The 26693-nt window shown below is 45.2% G+C and overlaps 1 protein-coding gene across 18 annotated transcripts in view; it reads right to left on the bottom strand.

Moving 5' to 3' along the window:
• Positions 1–6165: 6165 nt before the first annotated feature.
• The window catches only part of CELF2 (CUGBP Elav-like family member 2), an 866203-nt gene continuing 845675 nt past the window's right edge, over positions 6166–26693 (bottom strand). For 10 of the 18 annotated variants that reach the window (XM_050802681.1, XM_050802670.1, XM_050802672.1 and 7 more), the window contains 3 exons: positions 21213–21410; positions 16641–16784; positions 6166–13674 (listed from right to left, as the gene is read on the bottom strand). In XM_050802681.1, the coding sequence (XP_050658638.1) occupies positions 13547–13674; positions 16641–16784; positions 21213–21410 (470 nt within the window). In that variant the 3' untranslated portion in view covers positions 6166–13546. The remainder of the gene's footprint in view (positions 13675–16640; positions 16785–21212; positions 21411–26693) is intronic. The other 8 variants (XM_050802671.1, XM_050802668.1, XM_050802669.1 and 5 more) reach the window with 3 other exon arrangements.

Here is a 26693-nt window from a genome sequence, read left to right as displayed (position 1 = left end):
CCTGGATCTTACTGGAAGTGATGCTCGGTCCAAGCCCTTTCCCGCTGTGACAGTCTTGCAGGGCGGGCCCAGCATTCCCATAACTGCTTCCCGCCCAGTTACTCAAATTGCCCACATCTTAGCTGGCCCCACCTGGGAAGAAGACCAGGATGAATTTGAACCTGACATGAGCCCAAGTTATCACCCACCGCTTCCCAGGACATGCTGCTGCTACTGCTGTGTCCATCTCGAGGACCTTTGCTACAGCTGTGGTTTTCTCCATTACCCACTCTGAATGCTGCCTCATCCCCCATTTTTTTTTGGGGGGGTCATATCTAAGCTTTCTCTAAATGTCACACCCAATATTTTGCTGTGTTTGAAATACCTCTCAGCCCTTTTTCCCCTTCTCTGGTCTAATTGCCTCTTTCATCTCTGCTTACCTGAACTGGTTTAATTTCCTTGAAACATGTCTCCTTGCCCCTAGTCTGTTCCTCTTCTACTCAGTTCACTTGCGACTCTGATCCTTCCTTGGTTGGCTGGTTGTTTTTGACGTTGGTGCTCCTAATTTCCTGTAGACTGAGGTCCCAAGCTCCCTAATTTGGAAGCCGGGGCCTGTAACAACCTAGCGTCAGCGTGTTTCCAGTGAAGTGCGTCGTCCCGTCTTCCGGCTCCTGTCCACTCTAGTCAAATTGGGTTTCTCGCTGTCCCCAGCCATACTGTGCACCTACTTTTTATTTGCCACAGTCATCCTCTACTTTTCTGCTTGGTGAAATCCTGCTCATGTTTTGGCATTCCTGTCAATTCTGTCAATTTGGCCGTAGATTCTTTCCTATAACCTTCCTCACCATTAGAAATGCAGTTCCTTCCCTTCTTTGGGTTCCAAAGTCCGCACATACTCCTTGGTCGTGACTTAACATGTTGAGTCATAATTACATACCCTTTCCCCTACCAGTCTGTAATCTTATGGAGAGATGACATCTCTAGAATTCTATAGGGCTTCCAATTCTCTATTAGTGTTTCCCAACGTGTGTCTTAGAACACTAGTTCTGCTGGCTGTTCATAAACACCTCTCTAGAGCTTGTTGTGTTATAAATGCTGTTAGGAATAGTTTGCACATAGGTAGGTGCGGCTGTTGGTGTCCTGTGTTTCACAGATAAAATTGAGGAACTTGCTCAAGGTTCAAGCTAGTAAGTGGCAGAGCCACAGTCAACCCAGGCAGCCTTGTTCCAAAGTCCGCGTGCTTCCCTACCGCACCGCATCACCTCTCTGGTTAATAGGTATCATAGGATGAGAGTTTCAAGAAATGAAAGCACACCTTGCACTGGGCTGAACAAGGTGAACTAGGTAGGTCTTTGCTGCAGGGTGCAGAGCTGTCCCAGAGCTTTCCTAAGTGACTGCACATGGGCAGGTTCCAGGAGGATTGGGTTAACAGCACTCCTCACACCTTCCTGGCTGCCGAACTTATTTTTCCCATAGATTATCTTGCAGGGTAATGTCTGTAGAATAGAATTTGGAAAACATTACTTCAGATCAATGTTTCCAAATTCATACCACACTGTAAGTTTGTGAATTATTCAAATTTTAACCTGGATGGTTTTAATTATAGAGGGGTATGACATATATTTATAATCACGTTCATGAATGACAGGTCACCAATATTTCCTTGTCTGGCCAACCTGAGGGGCTGCTTGCCTGGCCCTCTCCTCTCAGGGCCAGGGGAGTTGAGTTGGGAACCTCCCCTTCTCTGACACCTGCTCTGCAGAGCGTTGTGTGCCAGGGAAGGCAGGCAAGTGGGTACCAACATTTTATTGCTACTGGGCAGAAGTTGAAGCTGCGAATGGCGATGTGCTGACACTGTGGGAGAGGCTGAAGGGGCACCTCCGGGGGGATGCAGTCAGTAGGGGATAGAAAGCGGGCAGAGCTGGGCTGGCGGGGCATGGGGTCGTGGAGCTCCAGGTGGGTGGTGACTGCAGCGTCAGCTCAGCAGAGCATTCTTCTCTTGCCAGAGCCCTGCCCCTCAGGCCCACAGAGGCCCTGTCCTCCCTTACATCTCCCCTACCCACCTACCCAGCCTCATTGTGTTCCTTGAGGGGAAGGCGCCCAGCATTTGTTTCAGTTCATAGTTTTTAAAGGTGTGAAGCTGTTGGTTGGATCCCATTTTGTAGACGGGGAAGAATGTGTCATAGTTGGGTGGTTGGGAAGCGTGACTCTGGAGCACTTGGGCCGCTTTGGTCAGCTCCGGCCTCAGTGGAGACATTGTTGTGTAGAAGCTTTAGGGAGCTTCTTGCCCTGTCTGCCACTGTCTTTCATCCTCCCCCAGGACAGCCGTTTAAGCTCCAGCAGGGCGATGGTGAGTCTGAGCAACGGTGAGCTCAGCTAAGGCAGAGAGTCCCACAGAACTGTCTCTCTGAGCACGTAATCTGTGTGGGTGCCCTGGGATGCAGTGTCTGCTGTGCAGGGAGAGAGGTTTGCCTGGACCATCCACTTGCTTACCTATTTTCCCTTATTTGGCAGAGAAGCTAATTATGGCCAAACTCTTAGAGGGAGCGGTATGACGTGTTAACTGTCTGTACCCACGGCCCTACCGGAATGCCTGCCATAGGGTAGCTCTTTAATGCGTGTTTTGGACAAATGAATGATTAGTGGCATACACCCTCGCTCCGTGGTAGCTATTGATGTGTTGGGACACAGAACTAGGATCCAAGCCCGTGTCCTGCATGCCTGCCGCCAAATGGTATCCCTGCAGCAGCAGGGACCTTGCGCCTGTCCAAGTCCGTTTGAATGGCTCTGTTGTGCTGTGTAGGGCGGGAGCTGGTGTCGGCCCCATCCTGCCCCAGGCACTCACTTGCCAGGCCCAACAGGAGCTGCTGCGGGAGATGGGGGAAAGGGAGCGGATCCGCTTCTCAGGAATGCCTGAGTCAGGCCCCTGTCTCCACGGTTTCTGTTCATGTGGACTTAGTTCTAGGGCCCTTCTGATCTCTGAGATGTTAAACTTCTGTTGAGGGGCAGTCCCTAGATAGAAAATGTTCCCGAGTGGGTGCAGAAAGAGATGACGGGACATCTGAGGTGGCTTGACCTCATAGCAGGCAAGTCTTCCATTTGGGGCCTCTTAGCTGAGGAGCTTTGGGGCCACCAGGTAGAGCCTGCATAGGGGGCTCACCGCAGTGGTTCTCCCTCGTTCCCACTCGCGCCCTCGGCCCCCTGCCATTGTGGCTCCTGACTTTCGCCAGGAGGTCTCTAGTTTCCACCCTCCTGAGCCCATCCACAATTGAATAAGGAAGGCTTGTCCCCAGCCCCGGCATGCTCACTGCTGCTTCCCGGAGTCTCCTCAACCAGCCAGCATGTTTGAACCCTGACTAGATGGCAGGTACGGTGCAAGGCACGGGGGATCCAGTGATGGATGAGACACAGTCACTTCCTTCAGAGAGCTCATCGTCTAGCTGAGGAGACAGACACATGTGACATGGAAACAGCACACCATATATAGCGAATGTTCTGCTGCATCGCAAAGAGTGCGGGAAGCTAGAAGGGGGTGGAGAGAGGAGGGAAGGGGAGAATGACTCTGGAGACCGTAACAGTTTGCCACAGGGCTTAGGTAATGGCGAGTCTCTCTTAAGAGTCACCCTCTGCTAAAGCAATTACTTTTCATTTTTGTGCTTTTAGTAGCAAAATAATTTTTCTAAACTTCTGCATGGATCACCAAAGAACGAAAACAAAAGCATAGTGCCTGTGGTGAATTGGGAGCAGAGTGAGGATGGGGGGTGGGGGTTGGGTGCTCTCTGCCTGGCCGCATCTGTGTGCCTGCCCTTGTTTCAGAAGTCCGGCTTCTGCTGTCCCTGAGGTGGTCATACACCCATTCAGGTTGCTGTTGAGCACCACTTTGCCTTGGAAGGGACTGGAACCTACAGGCTTGTTATAGACAAATCTACAGGTGACCTTGTCATTCCTGCCTTGGACTCAAACTGGACAGCTAGGCTTTTCTTTTGGGGAAGTGATGCCTAAATATAATACAGGTAGGAAGGGGTGGATTTGAGTGCGGAATCATTTCCTTTTCCTAGCGTGGGATGAGTTGGTGACTTCCTGGAGCTGTGTGGTGTGTGAGCCTGTAAGGGAAGGTGCCACTAGAGTGGCCAGTGTCTCTGAAGGGGAAAGGCCTGTTCTGGGACTTGTCAGTGCAGAGAGCTCTGCTGGAAGAACTGTACTTTCTGGTCAGACCATGCCTGTAGTTCCCCAGGGAACCCAGGGAGCTCTGTGGGGCTCTCTGCAGGTGGCTAAGCGGACACCTGCTGGGAGAAGGTGAGAGGCCAGGCCAGTAGAGGTGAGTTCAGCTGCCCTGTCTGTAGATGTGGCTGTTCTGATTCACCTGTGGCCCGGCCTCGTGCTCACAGTGCCGTGGACCCTAAGCACATCATTTTCCGTGTATTGGCTTAGTTGATCCTCATGACAACGCCATGCGTTAGGTATTATTTTTACCCTCCTTGTGCTAATGAGGAAATTCAGGCACAGAGGTTCCCTGGGTAATTAGTGGTAGAGCTGGCATTCACATTGAGGCAGTCTGGCCTCCCAGAGAATGCACCTGAGAACTTTCTATACAGGGCACAGCAGCTTCATGAGAGAAGGATCCTCCAGTGTCTCACAACCGGAGATTCTTATGTGCGGCTTCTGCTGTAAGTGACCAGTTGGAGAACACTGTGTGTGTGTAGTTTGTATTAAACACCCTCCTGATGCAGGCACATGGAAGCTGGTGCCAGGGTGCTTTGCTGACCAGTAGAGACAGGTTACAAGACATGGAGTGTTCCTCAGAAAGCACCTCCTGCCCGGCAGATGACTTCCAGCTGCCTCGACCTGTCACTCTGTGCTGGTCTCCCAGCGGGCAGCCCCTGCTTAGGGAGACATGGGGGACTCTGCAATCAGGGCTGCACACCAACAGGGGAACATGTTGGTTTTATTCCTCCTTCCCTGACTCAGTGCCCTCCTACCCATGATGCCCTCGGCTGTGTGCGCTTTACAGAAGGGGTGTGTTCTAGCTGGGTGCCTGACTGGCAAGGGAGGACTGTGAAGGGCTCCTCACAGGCAGGCAGCACCCGCGCCCAGGTCTCACGGACCGTGGGTCTCCCAATGTTAAGCGCTTCCCAGGTGGCTGCGCAGCACCAGCAGGTGCCCCCTCTCCAGGCCCTTGGCTTTGGCTGCCTTTTCCTGCTTCTTGGCTCTTTCTCTGCTCCCTCACTTTCATTAGAAGCTTCTCTTTTTGTGAGAAATTTATGAATAGGAAGAGGTTTGTGGTGGGAGAAGGCAGAGAATGGAAGAATTATTCTGGATTATCTGTGGGTTTTCATTAGCTGCTCTTTCTGTGCCTCATTACCAGGGATGAGTAAGATTTGCTTCATAAAGGATCAGGATGCTTGTGCCATTTTGCAAGTAGAAGTTCAGGAGTTTTTCTCAGAATCAAACATTAAGCTAGAAAAACAAATCCAACATAAAACCCTGAAGCAAAAAAGGAATCCAACGGAAAATGCCATTCTGTTCAAATTTATGGCCTGCAGAAAAATTTCAAAAATATTCCTTCAAAGGGCCAAGCAGCAGGCCTCCCGTTTAAGCGCTGCAACTGTTATAGGATGTCTCTCTCTCACATAGCGCTTTGAAACATTACCCTTCTCATCCTGCATGATCAAATGCCTTCTCTTGCTGCCTCTCATTCTGCGGTCCTGAATAGGGCAGCTATTGTTCTCCAGCAGGGCATGCTTTCACTGCCACATCATTCTGGCAAAGTATTGACACAAACCAGCATTATTCCTGGATCTGCCTTTCTCTTTGGTCCCCTTTCTTCTGGGCCTAAAGAGATCACATCCAGGAAGGCAGTCGGGTTTTGTAGGTTGGGGCGGACTCTGGGTGCCTCCTAGTGGGCTTTTTGGCCATGAAGGGACTGCTCTGTTCTGCCCCCCACGGTGCGTGGGTAGAGACTCGCCGTGGTCATGAGGCAGGGGGTGGACTTCCAGAGGTCTCTTGGCTCAAATGCACTCCGGAGAACTTTTGTTTCCAAAGTCAATTTATTGAATATTAAGTCATAAAGCCAGTGATATAATTTTAATGAAAAATATCCTGTATCACTCAAGACTTAAAAGAACAAAAATACCCCTTAGAAACACTGCTTTGAAAAATAATCACATTAACTTTACACACAACAAGTCCTTTCTTAAGCTTTATTTAAGAAATCGAGTACTATATAGTTCAATATATATAAGACACATCCAGTATTGTGTTCCTGATAGCAAGTGCATAGATTTTGTTAAGATATCATTTTCACTCAATAGAAACGTTTCATGGTCACATGAAGATAATATTCCCAGTGATTTGCCCAAGCATGAGAGAACAGAACACAGCAAAAATAGTGAACTACAACAGAGATGAAAAACAACAACAGCAAATTAGCAGAACAGTCGATTCCTGATAAGTGAATAAGCTGATTGTTTGGTCACAATGTTTTATTCACTTATCAGGAACGATTCACAGTACATTTATGTTCACTGTGTGTCCTAGCCTGCCAGCTAAGAGTCCGAGCCCATCGGGTGCGTGCAACTGCTGTGGGCTGGGCAGCGTGTGTGGCTTCCATCAGCAAGGCGGATGTTGATGGTGCTGCAGTATCCCAAGGTGGTCCTTGCATGGCACACGGATTCACCTTGCTCACACTGCAGCGGGGTCATACCGACTCAAAACTATGGGTATGAATTTAAGCAGGGACCAACTTGATAGTCATAAGTGCTTAAAGGAACTAGCATTTTCATCCCCTTCTTTGGAGAATTATTTGTTGCTTTAGAAAAGCAACAAAAACTGGCTTTGTCTTTCTCTTCCTTTGCTTAGCATGAGTATTTTGTCTTGTGCCAAAATGGTGGATCTATGTACTTATAGATTTGAAAAATAAACACTTGCACCTTGGAAATAATTTAATCACCCCCCATACCTCCCAACATCCCCTCCCACCTCCCTAATAAAAAGAATTCACACCCTTAGCCATCCTTTCCCACTACATAGGCAGTGTGTTTTCAGAGGAGACTGCCGAAGGCTATGAGGAGACTGAAAGCAGAAGTGGTGGCAGGAAGTGAGCTCCATCCGTGCAGGCTGGAGCTGGTGGCATCACCATCGCTGAGGCGGCCAGCCCCGGGGAGGGAGCCTCCCTTCCTCCACCTCGCCAGGCCCCTCTGTTGTTGAGCAGACTAGAAAATACAATCTCGGGCCAGAGGGGCTGCTGCAACGAGAGGGTGAAGAGCCTGAGCACCTACTGGGAGAGATTTCACTGGCACCCAGAGGAAGGCTGCCAGGTGCTGGGTGGCCTGAGTCAGAGCTTGTGCGTCTGAAAATACTGGAAGGAGAGAGAAGACAGAGGGAGCAAACATCGACGGAATCTTGTAAGAGCACTTTAAGAGCAATCAGATTCCTGAGCAGAGGCAGAACAGGGCCTGCGGCTTCAGTCTTTGAGGGCAGAGAAGGAACAGTTTTTGATAACTGGCCTTGGGGTGACAGTGGGGACGAGACTTAGGTTCATCCAGGAGGGAGTGTGTGGATGCGTATGGCATTATTAGCTTTTGTTTGGAAAAGGACAGTAAACTATGAAGACGACTTGAGTGTGAGAAACTTTACCTCCCCCTGCCTCCACCGGACTGAGGACAGCTTCCATTTGAGCCCTTGGAAATACTTCTTTTCTCTTCCGTTAGTGTTAATAATTAAAGCTGCTCCTGGATTCAATTAGCTTGTAGAAATAAATAATTTAAATGACTTTTCTATACATATCTTTTGACTGATGGCAACAAATAGACTTAAGTTTAACCCTTTTCACCGGCTAAGTTTATTTTTCTTCCCTGGAGAACTCACCTCTTTTAGAAAGGTGATTAGTGTCTAAGAAGAGTAGGACTGTAATGATGTGGGTTTGGCCTCGTGGGTGTAGAGAGGAAACCCCAGCAGCAGTTTGGAATGTATGTTAAGAACTGTGTGGATAGACTCATGAGGGTGGGGAGAGAAGGGGAAATTAACCTGTGTGGTCAAAAGACCGTAAAACACCTTGGCAAATCCAACCCCGAAGGCAGTTACTGAGGTGAACTGTAGGAAAAAAGTGTATAAATCTTGGAAGCAGAAGTTCACGTGGGCGGTTATACATAAATCAAAGGTGGCTGGTGTGCAGTTTCCTCTTTACCAAATCAGATATTCACTTAAGTGGAATCGACTGTATCTTTTTACACAACATAGAGAAAAAAACAGATACGTGAAACAGTGAGGTGTGCAGATGTATCACCAACACATAATGACTACCAACAATACAACACGCAGAGAGAGAAACAAGTATTAGGAAAATGGTTTAATATTGGAGACAGAAGCAAAAAACTGCATCACACAATAACATACATTACAAAAATAAGTTTGACTGTTTCAACTACACAGTTATGTTCACAATGAGGACAGAAGAATCAGAAAAAACTTTGATCTAAACAGCAAAAAAGCAAACCCTAAAGTTTTAACTAATACATTTATCCACTTAAAGTGACTGAGTACTTCTAAATCTAATTACCTTATTGTGTAACTGCACAATACAGAATAAAAAGTGAAACTTACCGCTGTTATTTTAAGACAAAATTCTAATGCTAGGTATAAGCAAAGGGAAAAAAGAAATCAAGCCAAAGTTTTTAATTCTCAAAAGAAAAGCAACTTTCTTTCTATCAACCCAAAATCAAACTTGAAATCAGTCATTGTCGGGGGCCCACCAGAGCAAGCCACAAAAATTTCCATTTTTTTTTTAATCTCCAGTATAAAAAGTTCCACTGGTACAAAATGCATAAGTACAATCAGTTGTAGAAATAGGAAAGCCTGCGTATGTTTTTTTTGGCTCAAATTCCATCAAACAACAAAATCCAAATGCATCAATAAAACAAACAATACTCAAATGGTCTTACAGTTTCCACTAGGTTGCATTAACTTTGGCTTTTCTCAGACGATATTTAAAAACTATTTTGTAATTCTAAACAAAATGATTATTAATCTACAAACATCAATTCTCACAGCACAAAAAAACATACATTTTTTGTATGACATTATTCAAAAAGGTAATGAAACTACAGGTTTTTTTAAAATTTTATTTTTTTTTAATTAGCACTTAAGATAATAAAAACAAACAGTAAAATGATTCCAGAGTAGCACAAGCCAACTATAACCCCTATGGTGAAAGAAAGATGAACTCGTTACGCCTTTGAGGACTGCCATTGTATCACAATTCTCTAATTTAGATTAAAAATGACTATTCTCTACACTTGATTAAAAAAAGCGGTTTCCCTGTGTGTGTTTTCTTCTGGCACAGGCCCTTTGCACCCTTGCAGCTTTTTCCTTTTGATAGTAAAAGATAAAGTGGATAGAAGGACAATTTGTCTCTGTGAAAGGTTTGTTTTTTGGAGAAGGGCAAAAAAGGACTTTCCCACTTATGTCCTCTCTTTTGGTGACTTGTGAAGAAGGAACACTCGACTCAGAGGGCCCGTCCTGAGCCTCCTGTCCCCTGCCCTCAGTGTTTCCTCTGGGGGAGATGCATGCAGGTGGGTTGAGAGGGAAATGGGGAGGGGGGTCTGCTTCAGGAAAGAAATCAGAATTGTTTTTCATTGATAAAGAGTTTCAGGATGAAATGGTCTTAGAAATTCAAGTGGTGGGCTCTTGTGTTTCCATGTGTGTGTCGAGACACACCGTGTTCTCGGAGAAAGACAGGTGCAATAACGGTTATTAAGCTGATTGCTGCAGGAAGTACAAAATAGCCCTCAGAGGATGAAGGAAGGCCCCAGCAGTAGTAAACACATGTGAGGATAATACAAATCATGTCACTGTAAGTGCATGTGCTATAAGAAGGAAACGTTTGTGTTGCTTTTTGTTTTTTGCATCAGTAGAGGCTAGTCCTTTCCATCCCAGGGCTATCCCATCCACACACACTGATCCTAACAGGGTGCTGAGCGGGGAAGGGGAGCTGAGGCCAAGAAGCTTCCAGGGCATGCCGAAGAGGAAGGCTGGAGCTTGTGTTGGGGCTGTAGGCGTGACATTAGGATTTGTCAAGACAGCAAGGTACCTGTTCATAAAAAGTCGTATGGCACTTTAAAAAGTGGCAGCAGGAACTGGTGCTAGGTATTGGAACTGGTGCTAGGTATTTGGGCAGTACATTGTGATAAAGAACTGAGCTTTACTTAGATGGTCAGTCCCCTTTAAATGTGTTCAATTAAAAAAACCAAAAAGGCTGGGAAAGGGCTATGGGCTTCTAACTCCAGACACCTGGTATATTCAGAGGTCCCTACTGGGGTTGGAGATGCCCCAGCCTAATGGCTGATTAGAAATATTATTTAGGAGTATTTAAGAAACAGAAAACCCCTCAAAAGACTGTCCTGCCACAAAGTCGTTTTACTGCAAGGTATATGAAAATATTCTAGACTAGGACATAGCACTAAAAAGCATACAGGATTGTTAGGTGCTGAATCTACCTCTGTTTTCCCTCAGGCTTTATCCAATTACTCGTTAAAACGGAAGAAGGAATTCTAGTAGCACATTAGGAATTCTGTTCCCAAAAATGAGAAATAATCCCTTTAGATTGGCCTCGTGGAATTGTTTTCTTATGGATCTTAACCAAAGAACAAAGTAGTCAAACCGAAACAACTTAGAGGATAGATGCAGGGGAAAAAAATCCAAATTGGAAACACCCCAAAACAAACTCAAATCATGACGGTATAAAAAGTTATCAACATTCCAGATAGCTCTGGGTAGAAAGGGTTAAAAGTTCAAAACTTTCTCACCTTAGAGGTTTCCATAGATTATGAAGAAAATACATGGTGAGGTTGCCTTCACAGCACTGATGTGCGGAGTGGTTAAAAAAGTGGGACATGGGCACTTATACAATGTCTTACAAAAAACATCAGAGAGAAATAACAAACAATAACAATTTCAGGCAACAAGACCACAGGATAGCAAGTTAACAAACTTTTTAACCTTTTTTTGTTTTTTGTTTTTTTAAATATTAGGGATTTATACAAAACACATAATAAAATACCCATGTTATCAAATTACTTCTCACAAGAAACACACTGAAGCTCTAGGAAGGAAGTACCTTTGGAATTTGGCACTATATATTTTCACTTTTTTTCTTTAAAAGAAAAAAACAGATCACATTTTGCTGAACACAAACACATCTAAATAGTCCACAATTAAAAAAAATGACATCAATGCTTCACAAGCCAACACAAAACTTATTCTGGAATAGGTTTTTTTTTTTTTCCCTCACATGAAATTTTTTTTAAGCAAACAACTTTTTTTTTTTTTTGAAATTCTTTTTTTTTTTTTGTATTAAGTAAACCAATTCTAAACTTGTCTTATCAACAAAGAACATTAAGACTCATGATGAAACCACAACTTAATTCACAGAAGCACCAACATAACACAGTTTACAGTAACCTTTCTCCTGTACATTGAAACAGTATAAAATATAGGTAATTTCATGTGCATTAAACCATGGATTGTCTAACTGTGAGTTCAGCAAAAGGTGACACAAATAGGTAGCATTTGCCCCAAAACAGGGTAAATATTTTTCTTATACTAATCTACAAAAAGTGGTTCTATATATATATCTTAATGAGAAAGTGAGCCACCTAAAATGGCCTTATCAAAAAACTTTACACTGCCTGAAAAATGTAAAAACTATTACAGACCTCTAGAGACTTAAAATCAGACAGTTTTTTTCTCAAACTGTTTTTGGAAGTAGTCTGTTAGAAACCAACATTCTGTGTCCCTGGACACATATTGCTATTGTTACCAGTGACCGGGAAGAATGCCAATCCCTGTATAATACTTTCAAGTCTGTTTTAGGAAAAGAAAAAAAAAAGAAAGAAACGTTTTTGCCACAGGTTTTTTTTCTATAATGAATTTGTCTAATAATAAATTTCAGTCTTGCATGAATGCAGCAATGTTTTTCACATTGACTTCCCAGAATTCATAGCTAGATGAGGTCACATGCAAATTTCAAAGGTCAAACTAGATCAAAGGTCAGTAGGAGAACCAAATATGATGTGAGGTCAGAAAGACATCAGAAACAATGACGGGACGATGAAACTTTTTTTTGAGACGCCACAGGGACATGCTAGGCAAACGATGAACTAACGGGCATGAAGATGTCTAGGGAAAAAACAAGGAAGAGTAAAAAGTTACACAGAATCTATGCAGCAGCAACAAAATCACTTTTAAGGGTGCAGGAGAAAAACTAATGCAAATCTTAGGTCATTAGGGAGTCTCCGAGCCATTCACATAATTTGCATTTCTTACACTCTTTATCCACAGCACAATGAAACCCCAAGAGAATCCATCTGGAGAGAGTGAAAGGGGATGGATTCCGGGTGTTTTGGGGTGAGGGACAGGGGGAGAGGGTCCAGTTTCAACAAATGTGACATACGGGGAAAGTCAGACGACTGAACTGTAAACTAGATAATGGAAGTTACAAACAAAATCATCAGACAGATACAAACAACGAGAGGATAAAGCATGAACTTTAGGTCTAGGGTTCAACGGTGAAAAAAAGCCCATTCCTAGAACAATTCCTCTAGAGACTACTTCAGAAGGTTCTAGCTAGACAGAGAACTGCTCTTTAGGTACCCAATAAGTTAACAATAGGCAATAAATAACTTCCATTATTTCTGAGGCAGTAAAAATTTTGTATAAAAATAGAAATGCTTTTTTACAAATAAAATTTACAGGCCTGTGGCTTTCTTTTTTATTTATGTATTTATGTATTTATTTATTATTATTAAATTTATCTTTCAAGAAACATCAAGTATTTTCACTCATTTTTATTTTTAAACCCTGTAGCTTTAAGAAACAGATCTCTAAATCTTTTTGTACATTAATCCTTTCTAAAAACTAAAATAAAATAACAAAATAGACAACCAGTGTAATCATTTGACCAATAAATGTCATGTTTCTTTGAACCCTAAAATAAAATCCTACTTAGTAAAACAAGCCGATGTAGTGGAAAGACGTGTGGTTGGAGTAAGTGCTTCTCCTGGCTTCTCCCTCTCCTAGGCCACCACGTTAACCTCTAAGCACCGGGCCCTCCCTCCGGGGGCGGGCGCCGGGCAAGGAGGGGTGAATTCTCCAGGCAGTGCTCTCGGGGCACCAGTGGTTTCAGAGTTAGAATTGCACATTAGCGTTTGTTTGCCTTTTAAATTCTCAAGATGCCATTTATTTGTGTATATGCTTCTCTTTAAAAAAGCAAAAATGAAAAAAATTAAAAAAAAAGGTAAAAGGAGATTCAAATTGCAAAACAAAGGAGAATACAGTGGCACAACTGGAGAAGGAATTTACTCAATAGAAACAAGGTAGCCCAAGTTTTAATTATGGCAAACTGGGTAGGGGAAGTGGGTGGGGACATGGAGGCCTTATTGTAAAAATAACCGTCTCTCTTGGTAAAAGTTGGCAATGTGGTCCTCCTCTGCCTTCCCTGTTGAGACAGGCTGGCTCGTGGGACTTACCCTAAGAAAGCTAAAATGAGAGCAGGGAGCCTCTGGGGTTAGGATCAGTAAGGTTTGCTGTCGTTTTTGGAACGCTTCAGCTGCACCTTCAAGCGTTTCATGCCGATCTGAAAGCCATTCATAGCCTGGATAGCAGCTTGTGCAGAGACTGGATTGTCGTAGCTAACAAAACCTGGAAAATACCGAGACAGGGAGTCAGGCTGGAGAGGCAGCCCAGCAGAAACCAGAAAAGGGGGCCGGGGCTCTGGGGAGGGCTGGAGAGCCAGCATGAGGCGCCAGCCCCACGGGCCCAGCACAGCTCCGCCGAACTGATGGTGAGTCCACCGTGAGTGGCTGATGGAACGTGCCCACTGAGCAGCTGTGGAGCAGCTGGCTGGACTGGAACTGTGGCATCATGGAGCACACACCCCTCCCCAGAACACTGAAACCTCAGTTGTTTGGCTGAATTCAGTTCCACTTATTGAACTCGCTCAAATCATTGTGTTTCAAGTCCTTTAGCATCTCTCCAAAAGAACCCCAGGTCCATATATGCTACTCATACAAGCAGTGGTGTAAACATTTAAGGGCTGTGGGGGCCCCTAGGGGCTCACGTGTCCCAGCCAGGTGAGGCCAGCAGGCAGGCTCGGGAAGGGAAGGGCTGGAGAACAGCAGATACTGCCAAGCCCCGGCCTCTCACTCCAGCTCTCCATCGTCCGTCACACAGAGCCTACACCTGTTTGGCTGGAGGATGGGTCAATTAGCAAATAAACCCTAGAATAACTCATACTTGATTTTTACCCACTTGCAGTTATTACCAAGGAGACTAGGGAAGTGCTGGGCCTTTCTCCTTATCTCACTTTCCATTTCCAAAGCTCCAGTAAATTCAGCAGAAAGGAAATTGCTCCCTGGCATCTCCCAGAGTCTCGGGGATACCCAGTCAACGGCTTAGAGCTTAATCATCTGAAGAGAAGTCCCCATTTCTTACTCTGTAGCAACAACCGCCACCAAAAACAGCAGGGAGGGCAAGCTTTTGAAAAAGAACTGCAAAGACCCAGTGACAAGAGGATCTCGGTCCCAGAGTCTGTTCCAGCACTGGGGGAGGCGGCAGCAGAGGTACGGCAAGGCTGTAAAGGGTGCTGATGCAAGTGGTGACAGGAAGCTATTGTTCTGATTTACATTTAGGTCTAAATGTCAGCTGTTCAGAAGGTTCTATGCTGAGCACCTCTATCCATCTGCTATTAAAGAGAAAATTCCTTTACAAACTAGAGGAGGAAGAAGAGGACATGACTTTTCTGCACAGTTCTCAGCTGATAAAAATGGGCATGTGGCGTAACACTGAGCAGCTTTTCAGAGGCAGGCTGGATTGCAAAGTGGCTGTTTCAATTTTTATTAAGTCTCATTCCCAATAAATGGGATCTGGGATCCAAGAGTTTTGCTCTGACTTTCCTTTCCCTCTGGGTACTTTACCAAAGGACAGCAAGATAGTTACAGAATGGAAGTGGACAAAGGTGAGATGGATAACAAACCCTGGCCAAGAACTAGGAAGGAACAGGGCACCACCTTATGACTGGCAGCCCTAAGAAATGCGGCTGGCTCACCGAGCAACCTGGGTGCTATAGCATTTCACAAAAATGGAAACCAGTCCATCATGCTCAAGAATCATCTGCTGACACTAACAGCTATGGTTTACGTCAGTATGAGCACATGGTTAAGGAGGTTGTAGGCTGATAATCTGTTTTCAAGGAAGTAAATATTTTCTCAAATCAAATCATGAAGCAGAATTCCCTTCCAAATAAACCTAGAATATTGTTTAGCTGTGAAAAACACAAAAGTCTGCCTCAAAGCCTTGTAAACCGTGTAGGGAAGCCTCCCTAAAGTAGGCTCCTGCTCAAACACACCCCCCCATAATGATTTGATTTGCATATCCCTCTCTACTGAACTGTCACAGAGGGGTTTATACAGTTGCCACAGCAGCAGCCTAATGGGTTCCGGCTGACAGCCTTGCCGCTAGGGTAGCGTGGTAACTGTAAGTGGCTGACATGCGGAGTCCTTTAATGGTGCCTTCAGACCTTCCTGGGTGATAGCACAAATTAGACCTTATGATAATAGAGTTTTAGAAGCCAAAACATTCTCTTTGAACTGGTTCCTCATTGCCAGTCAGTGTTAAGTTTGAGAACCACGCTCCCTTTGCTATTTTCCTTTAGCACACAATTCTGTGTGTTTCCTCCAGCCCTACCTAACTGACTGGGTTTTATGCTGTTACTATTTCCCATCGGCATGAATTATTAAATTGCAGGAGTGATTAAAGTGAATATTCTAACTCAAACTGGGCCCTGAGCTTGCCAAGTAATATATACTCTGAACATCCTGGCCTGTAAACTGCTTTGGGGGCCAATAGGGTTTGAAAAATGAAGGAAGGAATATATTTAATGAATGCTGTTGTCCTGGTGTAAAACATCCGTCCACTCTGCGAGCATCCCTTACTCCCTAAGGGAGCGAAAACCACCACAGGAGGCAGAGTTCAGACTGCTTGAGGAAAGGGGCATGGCAGCTCAGGCTCTGATAACAGCTGCACACCTCTGGACTTCACATTCATTCCCACAGCCCCCGCCCTAGCCCCTGGACTCCACATCCATTCCACTCCCCGACTGTGGCCCTTCAGATCCCGTCATGCAGCGCACTACGTAACCGTGAGATCTGTCAACCGCTTATCCCGGGCACGTGGAGCTGCGATCATGCAGCAGCCTGAACACATGGGTGTGTTGGTGCTGATGAATGGCTGGCTGGCTGGCTGTGAAAATGTCTGTGTGTGTGTGTTACATCAAGGCCAGTAAGCCCCCAATATGGTGTTGCCCACCACCATGGTGTCTGAATTGCACTAAACCCAGAGGGGTAAGGAATTAGTGGGAAAGATCAGCTAAATGTGGTTTGATTCCTTAACAGTATAGTATAGAAGATTACCTAATGTATGGGCATCGACTTTAATTTCCCAGAGCCTTCCTTTCTTTGCCCAAATCTGCTTACAAGGATCCAGAAAATCAGAGCCCACCACCACGTGGGGAACGCCCTATCCTGACTGAAACTGTCTCACATTTTCCTTCCCATGACTCTTCACTTGGGAACCTACTGCAATATTCTAGCTTAGTTTCTTTTGCATACCAAAGCACTTGCTCAGATTGGTCTGTTTGTCAATGAAGACTTTAGCAGAGATAACATTTCCAAAAGGCATGAACATCTGCAGAATGTCCTGGTCTCCAAATTCCTGTGGAAGGTGGTAAATAAAGAGGTTTGCCCCCTCTGGACCTAAGGAGGAAAAAAAAAGTCAGAGTAAGGTATCCCTTGAGTCTTAGTTTCCAAAGTCCCTTCTTAGGAATACTTTAACAACAGGTAGGCTAAGCATTTCGCTTTCTTTCCTACAAAGAACAAACAAACAGATGGATAAATGTCAAGTGCTGGAGTGCCTTTCAGGAAAGCAATCATCCTTCAGATTTTCCTGATTTCCAGAGATGCTGGCTACGAATGGCTTCCTTTTCCCTGACAGTCTTCTGTGAGTCACAGGTACTACTGCCCCTTGGCATGCATTTCAGTCACCTCTTCATGGGGATGAAGGTGACAGTGGGCAGAATGGGGGCAGGTAATCTTGGCATGGGTTTTTCCTGGGTGGCCAGATTTTCTCAGGTACAGACAGACTCTGAGAAGAAAAAAAAGGGTGGTGCTCTGTGCATTCTAAGCAAATTGTAACAATTTAGAATGGATGTAGCAGTAATGCTGCTCAGATTTCTCTATCATTTGCCTAGTTATCCAGCCAGTTTTGATTTGCAAGATCTCTTAACACAGTCTAATAATCATCTTTATTAGAAATGACTGGCAATGAGTCAAGACAAGGAAAGAAGGTAGCCTGAGTCTCACGACTTTGAGAGGAATGACTCCCCTGGGCGTTAGCCTTGGAGATGAGTGCAGTCGATGTAGAAGCTAGGCAAAGACCAAGGAAGCCAAGCTCTGCCTGTCCACCTGTCCTTTCCCAGTAAACACAGGCAGCAAGGGCAGCATGGAGATCTTGGCCCCGCTGGCTGGAGAGGTGCGTGCTCCTAAGCTCCCCTCGCTTTTCCTCTCCTGACTCTCCCCCACCCATATGAGCACCATTTGAAAGTTAAAAGCAGCACAAAATGGGATAAATATGAGCTGAGGGACATGAGAGCTGACTGTTTCTTAGGCATTCCAGGCATGGAGTCTTCCAAGGAGGGGTGCTCACAGAACTGGTGGGGCGACTGCTGCAGTGGGTTGGGAATCCTCAACTGGCCTTTGCAGGAGAGGAATGGGCCTGCCTGCCCAACTAGGCAACCCCAGGGGATAGCTGCACTGGGGTACCTAAATGTGGGAAGGGTGTCTGTGTGTGGCATGAAGAAAACGAAAATGGGGATAAAAAGAATTTTGTAAAAATGTCAGACCAAGCTTCTTCCCCTGCCTCCACAAGATACATCACAAGAAAGTATCCTAATGATTGGGACTTTTCACAAAGAAAACTTCTTGAGGCAAACTATGGAAGCCACAGAAATGAAGTATTCCTTTCTCATTTAAAAGTGTGTCTTCATGACTACTCTAACTTTCCATACTGCTTCCATTTCCTTGGACATATCCATATTCTAGAGCATGGGAAGGAGTCTATTTTAAAGGGACACAATTGTAGGGGGGCCTTAGGTCCCCAGATGTTTTCTGGTTTTAAGAGAATCAAAATTTAACATGAAAAGATGCAAAACCCTAATACTGGAAAGGGATGTTCGAGTGCTGCTGTGTGTGCACATCCTCGGTGATATGTTTGCTGGTTAGATTTGGTGCTACCAGCTTTCACGTTCCTACTGCACAAAAGATCGAAATGCATGAATGAGGGTTATTGGGCCCCAGTTGGAACTGTGAAGTACGCCTCACCTCCTGAAGCTGGGGAGAAAATGAAGCCGGGGAGAAAATAGAGTTTCAGTGCACATGACAGATGACTGGGTATGCCTGAGTAATCCTGGCTTTTAGAACGTTGCTCGTGCTGGATGTGTCTGTGCCCAACAAAGAGACCAGTAAACACACACAAGTAGGTTTTGTCCTTTTGCTTCTGATCTTCCCAAGAAAAAATGTCAGCAGCATCTCTTGAAATAGATCCCCCAATTTTTCCATCACCAAGAAACAGTTTGGTTTTGTATATGCCCTGAGTTTTTAATCTTAAAATGGGAAAAAAAATTTCATACGGAAAACCTCCCTTGTATGCAACTAAGGTGGCTGAGATGAAGAGGAAAACACAAAACACCTTTTTTAAAAATGGGATTCTACCTGTGTGTCATCGCTCTTCCTTTAGAAGTGGGAAACACCTGTTCACAAGTCACCCCTTCATCAGATTTCTCCCGGTGCACGTTACTGTCACTTGTTAGATTCTCTGTTACACTCACTACTGGTCCTGGTTGTTGGGGTGTTCATGTTTTATCTTTCTCACAGGGCACTTGGTCTGGCATAAAGCACTGGGGACGTTTGTAGGGACAAAGCTGTACGAGTACACCAGCGTCCCCATTCCTCACGGGACTCGCCTCCTGCAGGTAATGGACAGAGGCGGGGCCGTCAGAGGCTCACTTCCTGTCTGGGGAAAAACACACCAGGTCTTGCAACCTCGGACAGAACTGTGGAGTAGAAAATCTGGAATTCATCATTGTTATTATTTTTTTGCTCTGCCTGACATTATTTGCTTTTAAATTTATGTTTTACTTAACGTAATATGAAGATGGTTTAAATTTCTTGAGCACGTATTAACTGGGAGAGAAGGGGATCAGAAGAGAGGTATGAGAAGGTGGGAGATGATTCCAAAGAAACACTGAACAAATAAAAAACCCGAAAGCATGCTACTGAAAACGCACACACTTAAATCAGAGGTGGACAGTGGTTATTTTGGGCAATTTTACCTTAATCTCAGAAGGGGAATTACTGCGCTAAGCAGTAACCCCTAAAACTCAAGGCGAGAAAGTTGAGGGCAGTGAGCTCAGGTGAAACCTCGGAAACATGTTGTTTCAGGGCCCAGACTTTATCCCTAAACCGCTCCATAGTTTACTGGAAGGTCCTGCTCTGTAATGGAGAGGTGGCCACCATGTGGGGAACTGGCCTTCTGGCCTCTGTGTGAGGATATCATCGTCCTACAGGGTCCTGCTCTCTGCCTTCATTTGTCACCATGGTACTCAGACCATAGACAAAGGAACACACACAGGCCTTTCCTGGGGAAGACAAGTGATGTTTATGATGTAGGGGCTCTTTCACAAGCCTGGGGAACCACAGCTGTCTGAACACCTGTGCATGTTTCAAAAGCCTATAATAATAGTCACAGCTAAGAGTAAAGACAAAGTTGACATAATGAAAAGTAACTTGGACTTTCATATATTTTTCATTTTAAAAGTGATCTCCATGTTATTCATACAAATAAAAAACCTTTTCTTTCCTTTTTCAAAAAAAAAAAAATGTATCTTTTAAGCTGTGTTCTCTTAAAACCCACTTCAGACAAAGCAGTTTGGAACTATGGGGTGAGGGTAAAAGAGAAGGGAAAGAAACTTAAAAAAATCTCCCTTAGTGCTTCTCTATTCTGGCTTTTTATTCCATATTTAACCAAGTCAGAAAAAAAAATCATTTAGCAGATTTTGCTCTAAAGGAGCTTCAATTAAGGAAGAAGGAATCAAAAGGAAGAATGACCAATGATCCTATTTGGTCTTACTCATGAACCATTTCATAATTAGCTTTAATTTATTCTTAGCATTAACTTCCTGGAGTTTATTTTGCTTTACTGGCAGAGAAGCAAGGCAATCGATCACTTACTTGCTTTCCCTGAAGACCCCCAATTAAACAAAGACCAAGGCAATCCTAACCGTGCACTTTATCATTCACCTGAAAACCATCACCTCCTGAGAGGCAGCCACACACTCGCAGGATGTGTGGACTCGAAAACCCTAGCAAACACAGGACAGAGTGTTTCACCCTACAGAAGCCAGTGGCCATCCATCCCCTTCCACCAACAAGTAGTTTGTGTGTCGGGAAAAGGTGATGGTCTGTGCTGACTTGGGAAAGGGAAGTCGCTGGGAATTTTTTATAGGCAGCAAATATTAAGTAGTTGATGGGAAATTAATAGTTTATAGAACTTAATTATGGGAGGGGGGTGAGCAGTGAGAGGATATTTGGGGATTGCAAAAAAGGTGGTCAACTTTCCTGGACTTAGATCTGCAGAAATGCCATAACCCTTCAGAAGATGTAGCTGGGGGAAAAAATTAAAACCATTTATCTACAAAGCCAGACTGGTATATAAATATACAATGGACAAGAACTTCATCTAAAGAGATGGATAAAAAATTAAATTAGAAGGTAACTATAAGACCAAGTGAGAAAGACTGAAATAAGTAGGATTTTGCTGTTGTTTGAGAGAGAGGGGTCTGTGTTCCCTGACTGGAATGCAGTGGCTATCACAGGCATGACCATGGCTCACTGCAGCCTCAGCTCCTGGGCTCAAGCGATCTTCCCATCTCAACCTCCCAAGTAGCTAGGACTACAGGTGTATGCCACCATGCCCAGCTTTCAGGTTTTTTTTGTTAAACACGAATCACACATACAACAGCTGCTTTCTGTTATGACATGGGTTCAGTTTGATACCTTCTAACCGTGCTCTAGAGGCCAGTGCTGCCAGTTGGGCTGGGCCCTGCCTGGGGCCAAGGTGGCACCTACCTTCCTTCTGGCTGCCCGCAGCGCTCTGCTGCTGCAGCAGGCTCTGGCTGTACAGAGTGGGCAGCGCGGCGGCTGCGTACTGCTGAATTCCTGAGTAGGCCTGGGTGAGGGCGTCCATGGTGCCAGCCGTGCCATTCGTCAAGCCTGTGGCGCCAAGTCCTCCATTCAGAGCCGCCATACCTGAGAGCATTTGAGCAACTTTACAAAAAACCCAACAATAGAGAAGAGAAACAGCACTTATTCATTAGTGCTTTCCAAAGGAAGTTAGAGAATCATTTGACACAATACAACAGCAAGTACATGCAGCTAGCACACAGTTACACCGACAGGAAACTAAAAATAAAACCATGAAGAAATAAATCATGACAATGGGGGAAAATGACCTAAGCCATGAGAACCCTCACTCCCTAGGCCAGTGATCCAAATGCACTGTGGCACGAGTGAGACGAGACAGCTCAATGCCATGCAGCGTGCTACTGGCAAGTACCGTTGTTATCTTTTGGAAGTAAAAGCCTTTTGCTTCTGGGAGCTTAGGAGCATGTTAAAAAAAAACCTTAGTAGCAGAGGCCTGTAAAATACATACACTGAAATCCATTTATTGGGCTTTTTAAGGAACTATGGGATGGCTTGCAGGGCTGAGGAGGAAAGGATGAAATAAAACTTTTTTCCTTTAGGCCGTGTGATGAGGAAATGGTGGAGAGGACAAGTTCTGGACCTGCAGTTCCAGGAGTTACAGTGTGGGAAAACGGGCTTTCTAAACAGCTGAATGATGATGCCAGGGACTACGACCTTAGGAGTCAGTAGCCTGGCTGATGAAGAATTGAGGCACAGAAGAAATGTGGACCTTTCCCACAGTTGCAGAGAGCTGAAGCTACTCATTCAGTATCAAAGTGGTTCAGTTTTCAGCAGCAAATAGTTATTCTGTGCGTGCACCCATGCCCAAGTGGCGACGGGGGTTTCGGCCACTGAAAGAGCTCCAGGTCATGTTTTTCAGTCAGCCGGAGACAGAGGCGTGTCTACAGGCTGGACCTTGGCTATCACCTGATGGGAACGGGATGGTGGCCAGTAGACTCGATTTCTCCCCTTGTATCCTGGCTGCTCTTTGGCTCTACTGGGGTTGCTGACTGTCACATTTTCCCTGAATACTGAGTCAAAGCCAGCAACACTTTATGGAGTGCTAACTTTCCTATCAACTCAGGAAATGGAAGAGGGGACATCACAATTGCCTCTGGGTCCCTTTATGATCACAATTCTTTAAGAAAAGATCTGTTTCTGAGAACTACTTACTGAAAACATTCATGAAAATCTCAGTGAAAGTAGGGCTATAGATTGGATATATGAAAACAGCAAGAATGGCTAACTGAAAAAATAGGTAAGGAGTCTAATGACAATGGAGGACAGCTAAGGTAAGGCTGCCTGGAAACACCAGGGAGTCCGGCAGCAGAGTGACCTCCACACGTCCAGCATGCTGCTGCCCTAACGGAGCAGGTGGGGAATGTTCTCTTTACTCCACTTGTGCTTCTACTTGGCCAACTTCGCCTCTTCAATTAAAAGGACACGTGTAAGATATGAATTAGGCCATGGCTTAACAGTGGAGGACTGTCATTGTGCCTCACCTCAGGTATTCCTGTGCTTCTCAGAACAGACACCGAGCAGGGGTGGCGAGGTGAGTGTGAATGGCGGGAGAATGAAGGAGCAGCCTCCCGAGTGCAGGCTCAGCTCAGAGGTGTTGCCAGCTGAGGCCCTGCTGTGTCTACTTTTGTTTCTTATTATGAAGGGGTCTATCTATTAAGAAAATCATTGAGATTTTCATTAATGTTTTCATTGGGTCATGCAAGTAAAAGCTGTCCAAAGAGCTTGGATGCAGACTGTCCTAATTACTCTAAATGATCCCTCGGACACCAGCAAATCTCAGCCACTTCCCTGCCACTGTGCTTGCCCTCTGTCCCTGTTACTGTGGCCCCCAGAGGACTGGAGAGTCATTTCTGTCTTCCTCCAGTGGTCTTATTTCATCCTCATCTCCCACTATTTATTTGTGTGATGCAAAGGAACTTCCGTGTTTTTGAGGTAGGTGAGAGGGGTATGTACAGTAACTCGGGAAGGGCCGGACGCCGCTGATAAATTCTGTTGGTCTCACTTTGGCCAGGCTGTTAACAGGTGCTGTGGATTATAGATGATCGAGCTCTGGGCACAGTCCTTTAGAAACGCAGATGCCTGTGTGGAGGAAATTCTGGCAGGAGAAGAGTGGCGACTCGCCGCTCTGCTTGGATCTCAAGGCATGAGGTTCTGGGAGTGACTTGCAGCCTGCGAAGCCACGCGGGCCTTGCTGCCAGACGAGGACGGGCTGAAGACAGCAGCTCCTCCCTGATGGACACCTCCAGGTTCCCATGGAGGGGTGGGGAGCATTGCACCGCCATGATGCCTTGTCTGCTGAGGGTGGGAGTTTTCAGGCCCTGTCATGTGAGACTCACAGGGGCTCCTTCCTGCGATTTGCAGCCTCCATGACTTGGCTTCTCCAGAGCGCCAGATACACACGAGGCATTTTATGGCAGTGGTCACTGGGACCCAACTCCCTTCTCTGTACACAGCTGGTTTTTAATTTCCAGGTCAGAAAAATTATCCAACTCTCTCTTTTGCCAAAAATGTTTTTCTCTTACAGGGCAGAAGCAAAATGCAGCTCCTGCTCTTGAAATACTGGATGGATGTTTCAGAGGGTATTGTGAAGCTTGGAGCTCCAGCCAGTGATGTTCCAGCCATATCCTTCTTTCCTGGCTCCACTTCACAAAGGCTGGCTGTGTCTCTGGACTACACCTCAGAGCTAATCTGCTTTCCGGAAGGGTCGTTTTTACTTCTGCTGGTGCTGTGCATGTAGGAGACAGCTGTGGCCGGCCCTATTTTCCTGGGGAAGGTGGGGGGTGGCAGAGGCGGTACCATGAGCAAGGGATGCAGATGCTCAAGGGGGACGAGTCAGGGGACACGGGGAGGGTTTGGCCTATTCAGCCAGGGGCTTGCCTCCTCCATGGTATAAACATCCATGTGAACAAAAAAGTTCTAATAAGTACCAGCACACTGAGAATATTTTAAACTACAACTATCATGGAAAATCTGGGAGGGTGGTTCCTAGGTCCCGGGTAGAAAAGTAGCTGAAAACATGGTAGGATTTGAAGAACAATCAGAGGCAGCATTCCACCTCTGAGAACAGTTCCTGTGAGTCACCTGATGTTATTCTAGGTTAATTCTATCACAGACAGTGTTTGTCAACCCGGCTGTGGGTACTTGATTTCCTCTAAAAGCTCTGGATAACAGAAGCAGAGCTGTGAAGAAAGTTACGTTGAATAAAATGCTTCCACTGAAAAGAATAGGGCTTTTCCTTGAAATGGCCCAATGGATCAGCCGTTTCCTCTCATTTTTTATTATCATCTCCATCCCCATGCATGCTATTTAGACGAGGAAGGCTGGAAGCCAGTGACTGGTGTGGCAGTGCTCGGCAGGGCGGCCTCTGCACCTGGCCCGGGAGGGCCGGCATGCAGCCTGACAACTGAGTGCCTTCTGCCTCATTCCTCTCCAGAGGCCCTCAGTCTACGGTAGAGACCCAGGAGCTGGGAGATGCTGAATTTGTTAACATGGCACAGAAGGACTAACCCATAAACATGAGCATGAATGTTTTTTGTTGGGGGGACTAAGGAGATGACACTGAAAAGGAGAATCACAAGCCAAGTGCCACAGCAGACTACACTGACTGCAAGCTGCCCTGCTAGGCTTTATCCCAAATCAAAGAAAAAGGGAGAAGGTCTTAATATTCTCATAGATTTGTAACCACTTCACTGGGGTAAGTTTTCCTCTGTATAGATGACGGATTATCCTTCTAAGCTACAAGCTGATAAATGAGAAGCTAAATATAAAATCTCTAGAACTAGGGTAGATGGAGGTGTCACTTGTACACCTGCCTGTGTTATTAAGGGCACACACATTGTGTGGGGCTGTGGAAACTATAAATACTAGGAATACAGATTAAAACAGTAATTTCACAATGCAAGTAGTGCCAAGCCACAAAAATATGCCCGGAGCATCTTCTCACGGAAAATATTTTCATAGACGCTTTTCACCAGGCATCTGCAGCTGGTTTTCTTAAAACAATCATAATTTTAAGCACTATATGGTAAGCCATTTGGAAACCATTCTAATTATGCAATAAAACAAGGAAAAATAAAGATGCCACTTGACATACACTGAAACACATAAAATCAGATACAGACTCTTGGGTGGAAAAAGTATGTTCTTCACCTTAGTTCAGATGTTAATATATAAAACATGCTCAGGGAACCCTGAAAAAATCCAGAGGTGAACACTCTGATGGTGAATCACATGTGTTCCTTCTTCTGATCTTGATGATTCTTATATTTTTAGGATATTGTACTGTTTTTTAGCCCTTCGATTCATTAATGTATAAGGGAATAAAAAGGACATCCAACTCCAAACAGTATAATTTAGCTACTTGTCTACTGACCAAAAGCTTCATTTTTTGGGAGAGGTGTTGGGCTCTTGAGCAGGAAAGAGGGTAAAATGTAGGCTCTGGTGAGTCATCTACCTGCTTTCTGGCTGGCTGCTGCGTCAGTGGGAAAGAGTTGGCTTTATTCAGAGAACCTGAATACTCTCCATATGGAAACAGATAACGGCTGCTGCAGTGAGGTGGGATTAACAGCGGTGCTACGGAAGCTGCCGTCAACTATTTGAGAAGCTGACTCTGTCCAGGTAACCACTGCTTGACGACTTTCTTTAGGAATTATCCAGTGGAACCGGTAGCATAATCATCTCTGTTGAGAAGGAATGGTCTGAAAGAGGATACTCTGTCTTGGAAGGTTTTCTGTTGATATTTTGCGACAAGCAGCAAATATTAGCTCTAGGTCAGTGCTGGAGATTGTAAAACAGCTCTGCATTAGTAACACTTTCCAGGCACAAGGAATGTATTTTCATTTGTGCCTGGTTTTGGTTTAATTAAATATTTTCTTGGTTCATACTCTCTAGTAGGGGTTATGTGAAATGACATTCTTCATTTTCTATGAACTGTACAGACTGATATTAACCCAATAGCAAAGAATTTTAAAAAGCAAAACAATTTAAACTTGTTGTCCTTGCCAGAAGCAAAATGTGTATCACACAAGACCCCACACAAGAACTACTCATGGTTTCTCTGCCATTCAACACAGCCCCTCTGCAGTCCCTGACGAGAACGATGGCAAAATCTCAGCAATGCAGAGCAGAGCAGCGTGGACAGGGCGGGACACGGACGAGAGGACACACACACCAGTCATGAGCACGTGCTGAGGAGGACAACCATTCCCACTGGCCTGTTACTCTGCAGACCAAGGACAGGCAGGCGGTCAAATCAAAGTCCTTGTTTTAGGGGAACTAGGTCCTGGGGCAAGAGAAGCAGCATGAGGGGATGTGTGCGAGCACACGCGTCCTCGACCTAGGTGAAGG

Source organism: Macaca thibetana, chromosome 9 (genome assembly GCF_024542745.1).
Source record: "Macaca thibetana thibetana isolate TM-01 chromosome 9, ASM2454274v1, whole genome shotgun sequence".
Lineage (NCBI taxonomy): Eukaryota > Metazoa > Chordata > Mammalia > Primates > Cercopithecidae > Macaca > Macaca thibetana.
This window is presented reverse-complemented; position numbering and strand designations above follow the sequence as displayed.